Raw genomic sequence first — 14936 nt, 5'->3', positions numbered from 1 at the left:
CACCAGTATCAGTAAATAAATATAAGAATCTGGTTCTTACTCCCCAGTAGCTAAGGCAAGAAAGTCTTAGTCATGCAAGTCTTTAAGAACTTACCAGCAAAAATCTAATTGAGAGGTTAGAAATCAGATTAATTCAGATCATGTTCATATGGAATAACAATAAGCTACTTGAACTGAAAGAATTACAGTCATGATAAAGAGAAATGTAGAGGGAATGTCAGAGAGAAGTCAGCAGATTTGGAGGAGGTTTGCCATGTGTATAGAAAAAGCAAGTGGAGAGGAGTCACACTCATGGCACCTTCTTTTGTGGAGGAAATGATTAATATTGTTATGAACTACTGCACATATTTCATTAAAGATATATGTTTGATTTCATTACAGATGCATGTTTGCATGTGTCTGAAACCACAGTACCAAAATTCAAGTGAAATAGACAGCAGAATTTTTGCAAATGTTAGCTAAACTGTATTGTCTAATGATTGCTGGTAATTGTTATTGTCATGTTTATATTTTTGAATTGTCACTGTGCCATTATTTATTAATCTATTTGTAGTTTAGTAATAGTCTTTCTCTACAAGGATTAATATATTTGTGTAGGTTGCATATGAATTACAACACGCATTTTAGAAGAGGACATCAAATCATCAAAGGGCAGGAGAGATGAAAGAAAGCTTATCCTGACTGAGGCAAAGAAATGTGCATTAAACAAGGCAAGACCATGAAATGATACCTTGTCTAAGAAGGAAATATTTGCATCTGAGCAAACAAAACAGGATTTGTTTTGAGAGGAATACTAACCAGAGTTCTGTATGTTGTAAGAAAATAAATCTATACATTTTTCTCAGTGACAAATGTTGAGGGAGAATTCAGTGATCAGGTTAATTATAAAATGCTAAGTGCTTCACCAAAACCAGGAGGAGATGCAGCTGTTACCTGAGGGTAATGATTTGCAGAAAGATGGCAAATGGAATAGAAACACAGGAACATCTGTGGAAAGGGAAGATTCAACTTCCTTATTAACTACTGACTGTTTTGGAAGGTTCGAGGAAATATTTTTCTTTTTGTTTTAGTCTTAAACAGGCTGGTGTCAAGGGTTGGAAAGCTCCTGGGTAATAACGTACCTCATCCAAGCCTATTGTGAGTCAAACAATTAACTCACTCTATCTTTTAAGAAATATTCAGTTTGTCCAAGGTGTGTCCAGGGTGACCAATGGCAACAATGTCTGGAAAAGGGTGTCCTAGATAGACATGAGTCTGTGTGTCCCAGTCACTGGTGGGGGAACTGAGACAGCAGTTTTTAAATGGGTCACCAGTAAGCTTGCCAAGAAAACATTTTAACTGTTTCCCTTGTTGTGGTCTGTGATGATATGTCTTCCCATCTATATGGAGTAGGATTTCTGAAAAATTGAAAAGGTTTAAAAAACAACAACCGCAAAAAGCCCAACAAATCCCCCATCACACACACACACACACACAAAGCTGGGGAATTGCACAGCAAATCTTTCCTGGTCTGAAATTCTGTGACCTGGCTCAGCCTTGCCATTGCCAAGCTCTAACCAGCTGCAGACACAAGACTTCCTTCAGGGGACCCTTCCTCCAGCTGTGCATTTGAAAATCTGGTGTTTATGACAAATATTTTCCTTTTTTCTTATACTTATGTTTGAAATTGCTTTGTATTCAGAGAGATAAGACATCATGTTATCATATTATCATGCTAGTACTGTTAATAGCACTATCCTTGTAAATTTTGAAGAAAATACCAAAGTACTGTGGACTGTAGTACCTTTTTCTTCAAAGAGAGAAATAAAAAGGAGACAGAGCAGAGAGGATAAAAACTCTTTCCAGAAATAGTGATATTCACCTGTGGTACAGGGAGAGATCATAGAGGTGTTTTGTTTTTTTTTTTTTTCCAATGAACTCTCTGCACTCATTCATGGCAGAGCTCTGGCTGAATTCAAAGGAAAAATCTCTGTGTTCTTGTGCAGAGCTTGCTCAGGGTACCAGTTGTTATTGTGAGGCTGTGTCTGAAGAGCAGTGAACAAAAATAAATTACATAACTATAGGCAGAAAAAATTATTTTTCTTAGATACTGTAAAAATAAAAAAGGAATAGTGTAGCTGTTTGGTATTAGGAAAGTCATATATATTCTAGAAAATGTAAATGTAGTCAGAGTACATGGGTGGATGATGAGATGAAAAAGAGGTTTATGACTACTTCAGTAAATAAAAAAGTTGTTCAGGAACAGTTCAACCAGCTGGAAATAAAAAAATTGTAAAGCTGCCAAAGTCAGGTAGACTCAAAGCAATTTGCTGACTGAACGATGATCACATGTGCATGTGCCTGTGGGTTCTGTTTAGTTTCTGTACTTTCATGCTGTAAATTTAAAGTATGCTAAAAAAAGGACAAATTAGACCACAAAATAAAACTTGTAGTGTCAGTAATTTCTTTAGAGCCTGTATTCTTTTCTTTTCTTTTTTTTTTTTTTTTTTTTTTTTTTTTTTTTGTGTGTGTGTGACAAGTCTCTGGGGTGCTCTCCAAATATGAAGGTGTATGAATCAAGCTGAGAGTAACACCTCTGACACTTTCCTATCACATAACATGAAGATTTCTGCCCTAGAGGGTGGAAACTAATTTTTTAAATTATTTTTTAATAAATGATTGCAATCTCATTCCTTTATTTAATACAGCAAATTACATTAACAGTTCTTAATATAAGAATTTATTTTGCCTAGAGAATTTGTGGATGCCCCATCCCTGGAACTGTTCAAAGCAAGGTTGGATAGAGCTCTGAGCAACCTGATCTAGTGAATGGCATACTGCCCATGGCAGGGGGCTTGGAATCGAAAAATCTTTGGCATCCTTTCCAAACCAAAAAATTCTGTGATTTGATGAATATGACTAAATTATTGAGGTAAATGCAAAACTCTTACTGTGATTTCAATAGACTTTTTCAGTTTGAACTTCAGAACTGAGTGTATTTCAGTATTTCACTGAGTGGTGCAGTGTGGTATCACTATCATGACCTTACAGACCAGTTTGTCTGAGCTGAAGGGCTGGCCAGCAGCAGTGACCATGAGGACCAAGGAAAAATTGATTATAAGAAATTCCTTCTTTCTGGACTGGGGTTTATATTAGACTGGGGTTTACATCTGGATAAATGGTTTACATTTCTCAATAAGAAGTAGATGAGAATATAAAATGTGTCAGTTACTCACAACTCAGTAGGGTAAAGTCTGTTGCCCAGGGCAAGTAAATTGGATGAATTTAAGGTCTATTTGATTTGAATTGTAATGGAGTCTTTCCAAAACTAGATACAAACTCCAGGAAGCTGGAGAAGGTATGATCAGGACTATTCTCAGCCACCAAGGCTGGTTTTTCTGGATTTTTTTTCCTGTCAGATTGTTGAGGCAGGATGTCTGTGCCAGCCCAGCACCAAGAAGAATACATGGGAACCGGGGGGCTGCTTCTGTGCTAGGTAAACCTGTTCTCCAAATTCTCTAAAGTTTTAGAGATCAGTGGGAATATCTGTCTTCCCACATTTTGTGAAAATGAAGTTTCAAGACGTGGCTGGTAGCTGCACTTTGCTGTGAAGAAGGACAAAGTAGAGACCCCAGGAGAAACCATTGCTGCTGTGCTGTTGCAGGTGCCTCTTCCTACCTCCAGCTTGCCTCTTCTGCCTCCTTCTGCCTACTCCTGAGGAGGAGAAGGAGGAGGCTGCAACAGTGCTGCCTCTTCACCAGCTTAAATTGAAGATAGATTGCAGCCTCAGTAGTACATATTGTGAATCATGTTGAGATAAAGATGTTTCTGGCAAGTTATGAGCTTTACAAAAATCTCTCCCATTTTTCCTTCACATAAACTCTTTTAAGTTTGTATGGTTGCCTGTCCCACTGTCTCTTCTGAGCTCAGGAGACCACTCTCTGGCACTACTGCAACAGGACACTCCTGTTAAACATAAATCACTGCCTATCATTGTGTTATGTACTGATTCATTCATCCCTCAATGCCTGAGATGTGCTCCTGAGCTTGCTCTGCTGCTGGAACATTTAATTTGGTGCATGAAGGATGATGTAATTTGTGGCCTTTTTCCAGTACACTACTCTTGATTATATTGGATTGTGTTGGGAAGCCCAGGAGGATAATCTGTGTATATAATACATAAATATTACCTGGCCAAGCTGAACTTTATTTAATTACCTTTTCTTTGTCCCCTCTTCTGCCTTTTCTCCCCAGAATGTCTCTTTGACTTTAACTACAAAGATATTCTAAGCCAGAGCCAGATATTTTCCTTTGATCTGTCCTGGACTGGCTACTCTGACCACTCTTGCTCTCTTCCCTGCATGTAGGTGCTATAACACGGGAAGCAGAGGTACAGATCCATCATAGAGCAAATACAAATAAGCATGAGAAAAGAGAGATTTAAAAAAGGCTGTATAAGCCAGAATATTTCTTGATACATGGTCTTCGAATATTGCCATCTTTTCTCTTAATAGCATTTCTGAGAGCTTTTTTTTTTTTTTTTTGCAGTATGATGCTTGTCCCTGAGGAATGATGTGACATAGTAGGACAGACTGATTTGAACTGATGATTTCGTTGATTAAAAGACAACATTGTGTGAGGTTAAAATGAAACTGCTTCAAATGAAGAGAAACAGTTAAAATTAAACTATTTCTCTGAAAGGCTTTCACAGTTCTAGTAGTGATTTTGAGTATCTTCTAACCTCCATTGTTTTTAGCAATTTTGGCTTGCAATGCTTAATAATGCTGTCCAACAGCAACTTCTAATAAACTCTGTTATTGCTATAGTCTAGGGTATTTGGCTTTTCAGTCCATGACATTTTTAAATTGATAGCCACAGGAAAACAGGATCATCTGATGGTGTATTTAATTAGTGTTAGAAGTAAATAAAAAGTTAAAACGAATTTTTGTTTCTCCAAGCGCTGCTATACTTTTCATGGATTTGCTTGTGTGTGTGAAATGTTTTCATTGTTTTGTTGTATAAAATATTGTAAATGAGTCAGCTCCTTTTTTTCCCCCATCTCTCTGTGTATTCTGAAGGAACTATTAGACTGGTCATTAGACAAAGAACAGGAAAATAAGAAAGAAAATATTCAAGTCATGTCAGTAACTCATAGTAAAGAATATTACACAGCTATTCAAATTGCATTAAAAAGCATTTATTTAACATCTGTATTTTTGGATGAGAAATGAACACAAGTGGATTGGGGTAGTAGGTTCCATAGTGCACTCACTGTACTTCTGATTTCCTTATATAAGAATTGTACTTTTCAGGTATTGAAACAATTTAATATATTTTAAAAAGAAAGATGCAAGAATTCCTTTTGCTCACCGAGGAATTTTGAGGAATTTTGTTTTATAGAAGCATTTTTAGAATTAATATACTAATTCAGGAATTTATACATTTCCTAACATGTAGTATATCTTATTTTACAAAAAGGTTTGATTTGCCTTGCTGTTGATCACTGATAGTTCCTTCTGTTGATTTTTCATAGTGCTTTTGAATACAATTTAGTATCTGACATTCAACAACTCTTAAATTTCAGTTCTTTGAGTATTTTTAGTACTTCCATTATTATTTATATGCAATGAACCAAAATACCACTGAAATACTGCATTTACATACTCTAAGCTTTCCTTTGCTGTGAGCATGTAATTCATTTTCTACTTATAAATATCTAATGTGAATTTTTCATTTACCTCTAAACCATGATGCAGAAGCCAGTAAAAATCAGATATTTTTTCTTTTCCCATTCTTGTGGTGAACCACTTATTTACCCTTTTCCTGCATTATTAGGAAACTTTTGGGGTTTTTTGTACTGCTGAAATAGGACAGATGTGGAAAGAAGTTTTTATCCTACCAGCCTTAGAAACTAACTATAGGAACAGATACTGTACGTTATTAATATCCACAGAATTTCTTCCCAAGAAACATCATCTCTGAGTCAGCTGCAGTATCTCAGATAATATACTTTGAAAATATTAATGACGATTATGAACTATGGCAAATGCTGCAGAATTATTTTTGAATCAAACATTATCTGAATTTTGGTTGATTTTACAGCTTTGCAGGTGGGGACTCTTTGTAAATCCATGCCATTTTCTTCCCTCTCTGCTGGGCTGTAACAGCTGGGCAGCAGCCTTCTTGCCTTGCTGCCTGGCTCCTCCATTCATCTCAGGCACATTAACTCTGAATTGTGCCACTTGGAGGTTTTCTGCAACCATGGCCTGTATTCCAGAAGGTTTTTATTTTGAATGAGATTAGAAGAAATAAGCTGATCCTTCGAAAACACTGGTTACAAATATGATTTAGCTGTGGCAATTTGCCTCAAGCAAGCTGTCCTTGGTTTGGCTGGCCAGGCTCAGTGGTGGTAGCACTGCTGGCTGGGGCTCGGGGCAGGATGGGAGGCTGGAGCCAGAGGACTTGGAGGGAACCTCAGCATCTGGGCTGTGCAGTCAGGAGTCTCTTGGTGGCAGGGAGGAGATGACCATCGAGATGCAGAGCTGTCGAGGACAGCAGCTGGAGGGCACAGTGTCAAAGCTGCATTTTCTTACCACTACCAGTAAGCAGAAGACTGACCATGTGTCTCATCCTTTCTGCAACCTGGGCATTTATTTCTCTGTGTAAAGAACAGCAATTGTGGTTTGGCAGCCCATGTGACAGTTTGTTATGTATGCAAAGGCTATTCTTTAATGATCTTCATTAGGCAGTGCAGTCCTGTAACATTTTAATTGCTTCACAAACTCTAATGAGAAAATTGGCAGCACTTTTTTTTTCAAGGTCACAGTCTTATTTCTGTTTTATATCTAGAGAGAAGACACAATAATTCTAGCATCTGCTTACTCTGAAGAGACAAAATGAATGATTTGGGTAACATGCATCTGTTTCAGCCATAGCTCTGAACTGAGGACAGTGGCTGTGGATCTTGTTGCAATCCAAATCAATGCATACGTTCATAGGGTTTCTATTCTGGTGGTGATGGTGCTGGAAATTTTATTAAAACCTATAAAAAAAAGAAAACCTTGCATAAGAAAGCATTAAGATTGGAAGTAAGTTTTTTGAAAGCTAAAACATCCTAGAATTCTGTGTATATGCTGCAATGTGGTATTTAAAAACCAAGAATGAAATTCTCTTTTTCTTAGATTATAGCTATTTTCATCACTGGATGGCTCATACTCAGGGGGGGAAAAGTCAATTTTCTTGATGTGAGACATCACTTTCTTTCTGAATGCAGAGCTAACCAATGTAGGGCAGGAAGAGAAAGGATAGTTTTATGAGTAAAAAGGAAATCAATTTGGTGCTTACTTGGCTTTTGGCAGTGATGAACATTTTGCTTAAATCAGAAATTCTGTTAATAGTCTAAGTGTTTTGTGTACCACCATTTGGGAATACCCAGTTTAAAGCATGTCTGTGATCTCAAAATGGATGTGATGAAGATTTATTTGCAGAACTGCTGAGTATGCAATGCAGAGAAAGTCCACAAGTGTGCTCTAAATGCAGAAAGCATTATAGAATGTTAAATTCTTGAAAGGATCAGGGCAGAATCCTCTCAGACTGGATTCCTCATTAACTAATGGACTCATCTGGAATATATATTCCAGCTTTTAAATGAGAATAAGCAGCAGCAGCTTCCCTCACAAGCATGTTCTGAAAACATGATCATTAAAGACAGAAAAACTATCGGATGCTGCAGTGACTGTACAAAAAGTGCCCCATCAGAAAGGAGAGGATGCATGGTGCAGAATATTTCTGTCATTTTAGGTTTATTGTTCAGCATTTTTCCTCTTATGAGTACCTTCTGTTTTCTACAATGAGATTTGTGTTCTCTGGAATTAAAGATTGTGCCATAGGTCCTACTTATAACAGGGTAAATTACTTGACTTTCTAGTCTTGTTTGCATCTCAATTTTCAACCTTTATTATCTTTTATTCCATTATATTTTAGCAGTAGGATTTTTTTAATGTATGCCATTGGCAATAACTTAGCTGCTTAAAGTAAAATTCAGTATTTCAAAATCCTTCTGTGTGAGAGAATAAATTTAGTTCATTTTATTTGAGCACATCTGGCAAGCCATTAGCAGCTGCTGTTCTAAAATTCTGTGAACTGAGTTAATATTAAGAAGGAGAAACTCAAATGCCAGCTGTTTTTCAGCTTGTATGTATAGGAACAAGTGTATGTTTATAGTCACAGTGTATAGGGGCAGATCTGACCTAATCCATTCTAAACCAGTGACAGTACTATAGGATACCTTTATGTTAGATGCTAATTTTACAGACTCTAGACTTACATTCTTTAACTTTCAGAGTGGAAAAAAGTAATTTTACCGTGAAATATTTTCTTTAATATGTCTAGACTGGGTATATTTGAAACAGAACTTTTTCTAATAACTGCTTAACATCTCATTGAGAATTTTTCACTGCATAAAGTTTCCACTCTGCTGGATTTATATCCAATCATATACCTTTGTGTTCCACCTGTCCAACTACTAGAATCTCAGTGCACTGATTGAAGGCAATCATCCACTCTTTTATTTGAGTCTCAGTCATTTAAATCTACAGATAGTGCTTCAGCTCCATGAGACTGAGTAGACTTATGAAAAAGAGGGGGATCTAATTAAAAATTGTGTGCATATAAACCTTCTTTCTAGTATATGCAATGCAGAGTGTAGCAGACTTAGCTTCTGATTACCTACAAGGTGGACTAGAAATAAGCAGAGGACTGTAATTATTTAAAAATTAGATTGTTATTTTCAGTGGGAAGTACACACATTTTATCTCTGTCCCAATCACATAAGCAGTTTCTAGAGTTTCTTTTAACAAAATAAGAAGTTTATGTTGCCACCTTGGAAAAGACCTAATATTATTTTAATACCCACAAACAAATCACAGACCATCCACAAATTGAACTCTTGCAATCATAAACCCATTGCATTTATGGAAATACATTAAATAATCAGTGCAAAGTGACAGATGATGCTTGAAGCATAATCTAGGTCTGTATCATGAGTAGATAATCATATTAAGTTATTATTTAGGAAGTCCTAGAAAAATGGTATGTTGTCATGCAGACTACATCTGTCTGTCACATTCACAGTGTCTGTCAGCTAGACTTTATTTTGTACTTTTTTTTAGTGCTTTTTATCAGATCTCTCTCTCGTTCCATGTCACCTCCTTTTCTATTTAGTGTTTTATTTCCTTCTTTTCAGGATAACATATCACTATTTTAGGATGGTACTGTACCTTTTTATCTCAAAGCTCATATTCATATTTAAATTAATCAATGTATTTGAATTTCGTTCAGGTAGGTCACCTTCCTTGTACATTTAATAATATGCTTTGGAAAAAGCACATTTGAATTAAATGCTCTTGGTGAGTTGTGTAGGTACTCTCAGAAGGATTTGCAGATGTTATCCCAGGGAAGGATGATGCTTCTCACAAGTTCAGTGCTTGGATGCCACGTAAGTACACTTGGACTGGATCCACATCTGAGCAGTAGCAAGCAGGTACACAGAGCACTGTAGGTACCCAGTGCCACTCTTTGATTGTTTGGGGTGAATCTGTGAGACTCCAACAAACTCTTCCCTCTGGAAATGGTCTGAAACACTCCGCTGTAAAATTCATGCGGCTACTGAAAACAGGATCCCTTTTCTCTCATTTATAAAGACAGTGCAATCTGGCTTGTTTCCACTGCACTGTTTCTCTTCTAATGGATTGCTCCAAATGCTCTCACACTGTGCAGTGAAGCATAAGCATTTTGTAAATGGTACTGGCCCGTGTGCTGAGTGAGGAAGCAGAGGTCTTCCTGTATAATCCGATTTCAATCAACTCGCTCTAATCACTACTGATAGTTGCAAAATTTAGCCTGGATCTGCACTGGTAATCTAGATTGACAGGAGGTAAAAGTAAAAGGACAGAAGGGCAGAGGAACAAAGATAAACAAGCAGAAACAGTGATTTTCAGCCTTTGCTGTTCGCTCTGGGACGCGTGTCCGTGCTGGCGGCGAGCGCAGCGCTGCGGGAGGTGCTGGGAGCAGGAGCCCTCTGCGGGGCTGGGCTGGCAGCCACCACGCCACGGGCACACACAGGGCAACAGGTACCTGCACCAGCTGTTGGCATGCATCATTTACTGACATCGAGGTCCTAGTTCTCTTTCTTACTCTGAAGATCCTGGGGTCGTGGAAGAGTCAGGCATAGCAGCAGTTAAACAGCGCAGCCAGCAGCTGTGTGTGTCTTTGACAGCCTCTGGAGGCAAGTGGCTCCCAGTGCTGGGCTTCATTCTCCTGCAAGATCAGTGCTTGGCTGGAAGCTTGGAGGATAACTGGACTCTGTGTTTTCTCACTGGGCAGGTGAAGTGTCTGTGAGAGTAAGTCCCTTTGACTTTTGCTTTTAACTTTTCAAAGAGAAGAGCAAACTCTGGATTTCATGGATATACAGAAATACAGCCAGCTGCTGCTGAAGACAGATATGTCTCAGTTTGATTGGATTGTACATCGGGAGGAAAAATGACTTTTTTTATTGTTACCTGACCACATGCTCAGTGTGCCTGTATCAGCCAGGCCAAGGAACTCTACATCCTGGGGTAACCAAGGCACCTGGACTATCTCTCCATCTGACTTTCCATGCTGGTGGGGCTGTTGTTGGTTGTTTCAGCCTTGCATGTTGCCATGCTAAAAACACCCAAGGCTAAAAATGTGTCCTGGGTAAGTAGAGAAGCATGAACTAAGTTTCTCTAAGTATGGGTTTTTCAAGAATATGTAAATATACTTTGCTCTATATATGTGGAAGTATAAACTTAGACTGAGTGTAAGGTAGATGAAAATATTATAAGTCATTAAAAATCACAATTATTTGAAATACTTCTAATTAAGAAAAGCACGTTATTTTGAACACAGGTATTTTGAAAGAACTGTACCAGGAAATATAGTAATGGCAGACTTAGAACTTATTTTTTTATTACATATACTTTCTGTCTATGCTAGTAAAGGGTTTGTGTTATGTCCTTTTAAATCAATTGAAATTTTTTTTTGGCTTTCAGGATCCAGACTTAAAACGTAAGGTTTTAAGATTTTGAGGGGAAAAAATGAATAACTGTAGTTGAATTTCTGTTTTTTTATATTTCAGTGGTTTGATGCTTGTATGTGTTTTCCTGTGTAGTATGATTCACATCGTTAAACACTATTTAAAAAGTCCCAGGAGTTGTTTTGGTACTTTGTAATAAATTATAATACACAGCGGGATGAGGGAGTTCACGTTCAGTGTCTTTTCTTTTAAGAAAATACATTGTTATTTTTCCCTTAACAACTATTTCTGTATCAGAAACTAGGATTTCTGCTGGGGACTAAAGTAAGCCATGAAGTACAGTTCCTGAGTTAACAGTGCCCTTTGCTCACCCCCATCATGCGTGGTTATACAACGCTAGCAGTGCACAGCCTGCTCTACTGAATAGACACAATATCATCAATCCCAGTTCCACACAGAGTCCTGGAAATGCTGGCAACTGCTCAGTAGATAGCTTCAGGGCTTCTTCAGTGACCTCGTCAAGTCCCAAATATTGCCCCAAGTGTTCCCCATAACTGCATTTCCTTGTCTACAGTGCTAGGTTTGTTCCGGAGTAAAGGATGTCACTACCAGCTCTGAGATTCAGGTACTTTCCCTTCCCTGCTTGAAAATGCATTAAGTTTCAGGTTACTAAGAAATTTAAGTGTGTCCATGAAACAGGCTCTGGTTGCATATGAGCCTAGTTGAGAGATGTTTGTATCCTCCAATTAATGTACTGAGTGATAAACTGCCCACATACAGAAGGTCTCTTGAAAGTAGACTCATAAGTCTGCAGCTGTGATGAGCTCCAGGTTTGGCTATTTAAATATAAAATATACTTAGGTATTCAAATACCTTTTTCTGATGAATATGTTGGAGAATGCTGAAATACTTGCTTTTACCCATAGTTTTGCTCTATGTGATAGCCACCAAGGATAAAATAAAGAAGTCATTTCTTGCTCTCCATCCTTTCATTGCCAATTTGCATAAAAAAGGAACTAGATCTATATTGTCATGAAAATGGTAAATTTTGGTAATCATTTCAACTGGGTGATTGATGCAGAGTTTATCTACCATAGCATAGCCCTACATTGCAGACATTAATGAGCTTTAATTGTTTCACTAAACCCAGAATTGTATATGTGAAATGGAGAAACTATAAACTGATTTGAAAATTCCAGTGCAAAAATGACAAATTACATGATTGCAACTTGTGCTATATAAAGAAATAGATGCAGCATCCAAACCACTGTGGCATCTGGGATTACTTCTACTAAAAATGTACCATTTTTTCCTTTAAATGAAAACCACAAATGAACCTGCAAAACTTATCTGTAAGGATTTCTGACTTAATTAGTAACTAAGTGTATTCTATTTGTAATTTATGGTTGTAACTGGATAGCTGTTGGACAAAGAAAGTAGTTATAAAAGGATGGAGACAGTTTTATCTAAGTCTTGCATTCATCTCTTTCATATTGGTTTTCTTGAGGGGTGTGTGTTTAATCACTTAATCTGTCTTTGGCAATATAATGTAAAAGTTATTTGCTACTAAGTGATGGAAGGTGTCACTTCCTTAGTAAGTATAATTTGTGACCAGTACATTACTTGAGAAGAAGAATATTTATTGCTCTGAGGATGCTTAAAAAAAGTAAAAAGATTAGTGGGATTTTATTTTAATGCTTTAATATTTTGAAAATCTGAGATACCCTACAGTGAAGTAGAAAAGCACCCTAGAGAATCAGACCTGCTCAGAGTATCACTTGGTTTAAATCCCAACAAGTGGAGATTAACTTCAACTCCTCAAAAATCTGGATTTTGACTCTGGAAGTTTTACCTGTCTGGGGTTTTGATCTTGACCTTTGTGCAGAGGCAATGAAAATACAAGGATGCCAGGCTGAATCACAAAGATAAAAGTGCATGATAAATCCTTTGGCTGTAATCTAGCAAGATGCTTTGACATATGCTGAAATTTCAGTTTAATTTTCATCTGCTTTAAACTTGAGATTTTGGCCACTTTTTGACAACTACTTCGCTGAATCAGTGTTTGCTAAATCTTTGCTATTCTGTAATTGAAGTTGGCATTTGTTCCTTGTATCTTTAGCTTATAATGGTTTAAGGAGAGAAACCACAGTGTGTTGGTGTATCTTTTTACAAAAAGCCTGCTGCCTGCATAATTTACTCTTCAAGGCTTCAAGGTGCCTACCTGAGTGCCTTCCCCTGTGAAAAAGAAAACTCAAACTTTCTACAGCCTTTAAAAACTGGGCAGCTTCTGCAACCTTTGCTAAAATTTGGCACCAGTGTGTCTGACAGTCCCTGGCTGCTGCAAGCACCCTCGCAGCAAAAATTGCAAGGCTTAGAAGTTCATCTCTAATGTCTTTCAAGAGCTCAGGAGTTATCAACTTTTTATTGGGTTGTTGTTTCTTTCCCAGAAGTGCTTCAGATACCTTTTGATAGATTTCCGTGTCTTTGATACAGTTTTTGTGAGTATCAGCCTTGGTTTAGTGCTAAAACCAAGACATGTGGGGGCTGGATTTTTAAAGGCACTAAATGGTCTTCTAGGAGCTGTGGTGACTTTAGTTTTAAATTATATAGAGAAAATTTTTACTTCTCTCTCTCTCTAGTGGCTGTTGGTGCTGCCACATGGGAATATTTTTGAAAATCACTGGGAAGAACTGAGGCTAACCTAGACAATATGACTGTAAAATCTGTCATCTAGTGCCTTGGGGATTTTTATATTTGATTTGCAAAATGAATTCATTTAATTATCCCTAATGGAATAATTTTGTTAAATTGACTCCTATTGACACAAATTTAATTTTCATTGTCTAAAATAAGCAATTTGATTGCTTGTTACTTTATGTAACAAAGCTACCTTTGAGCTCTGTGACAGCTGTAGGTAGGACCTGGATCTGTGGAAAAGGCAGTAGGTTACAAAAAATGCAGCTGTGGGGCATGGTGTATTTCTTTAAACTATGTTTTCTACCTAAGCAGCAGATGGTTGTGAGAATTGAAAAGAAAGGAACTTTGAAATTTGAAATACTGTAGCGTCTTCAAAATATGGTTCTATGCATATTAATGAAGGATGCCTTCCCTATGGTTTCTGTAAGCTGCTTGGCTAGTCTGTTATTTTCAAGGAGTAAGCACCTTCCATTATTCTGTAAAAGACATTTAATAGTGACCTGATGTACTTTTCAAAGGTAGCACCACTTTAGGGTTCTAACTACAGCCATTTTTACCTATCCAAGCATCCTCTGGCCTTTGGAACCATACGAGCCCTGCTGGAGGGCTGCAAGCCTTGACTCCATGCCAAGGCAACCTACTGAGCAGAAAGGTCATTGAGCCACAAATACCCAAAATAAATTCTAACTCTTTAGCTGAAAGCTGTAGAGCTGCCTGCCATGCTCTGCTGTCAGTAGTTATAGATTGTGGTACCCACTGCAAAAAAAAAAACAAAACAAAGTCTGTGTGGCTTTTTTGCAGAGTAGCTCTTCTTCCCTGAACACAGGGTGGGGTGGGTAGGAAATTTGCTGCATTGTTGTTACTGCAAGTAGGATGCTTGTGAATGCACACATAGTATGTTTCTGTTTATATTAGTATTTAAATTGAGTTGCATTGGTATTAAAGAGATAAATGTTCTCAATGGCACAGTATCTTTTATCTCTCTCTTCTTACTTAATAATGCTATGTTGCACACCTTGTATCACTCAGGTTTGAAGAAGTGGAGTTTACAGAGGAGGAAGACTGACTTTTATGTAATTAATGAAATTATAATTCCTGCTTAATTCCTTCAGCTAATAAAAGGGATTGATATTTCTATCTCATGTTATTACTTAAAAAGCAACAGGGTGATACATCCGGTGTTACAAAGGTACAAAAGTGAATG

General features: G+C 37.5%; 1 protein-coding gene across 6 annotated transcripts in view; it reads left to right on the top strand.

Moving 5' to 3' along the window:
- CACNB2 (calcium voltage-gated channel auxiliary subunit beta 2) overlaps window positions 1-14936 on the top strand; it is a 245389-nt gene that overhangs the window by 75527 nt on the left and 154926 nt on the right. The window contains exon 1 of one of the 6 annotated variants that reach the window (XM_021540994.4): window positions 2499-10716. The exons of the other annotated variants lie outside the window; for them this stretch is intronic. Coding sequence (XP_021396669.1) covers window positions 10636-10716 — 81 coding nt within the window. The 5' untranslated portion in view covers window positions 2499-10635. Of the gene's footprint in view, window positions 1-2498; window positions 10717-14936 lie in introns of those variants that run through there. 6 annotated transcript variants of the gene reach the window in all.

This window comes from Lonchura striata, chromosome 2 (genome assembly GCF_050655825.1).
Source record: "Lonchura striata isolate lonStrDom1 chromosome 2, ASM5065582v1, whole genome shotgun sequence".
NCBI classification, from domain to species: Eukaryota; Metazoa; Chordata; class Aves; order Passeriformes; family Estrildidae; genus Lonchura; species Lonchura striata.
The sequence above is the reverse complement of the archived record's forward strand: the minus strand, read 5'-3'. Positions and strand labels throughout refer to the sequence as shown.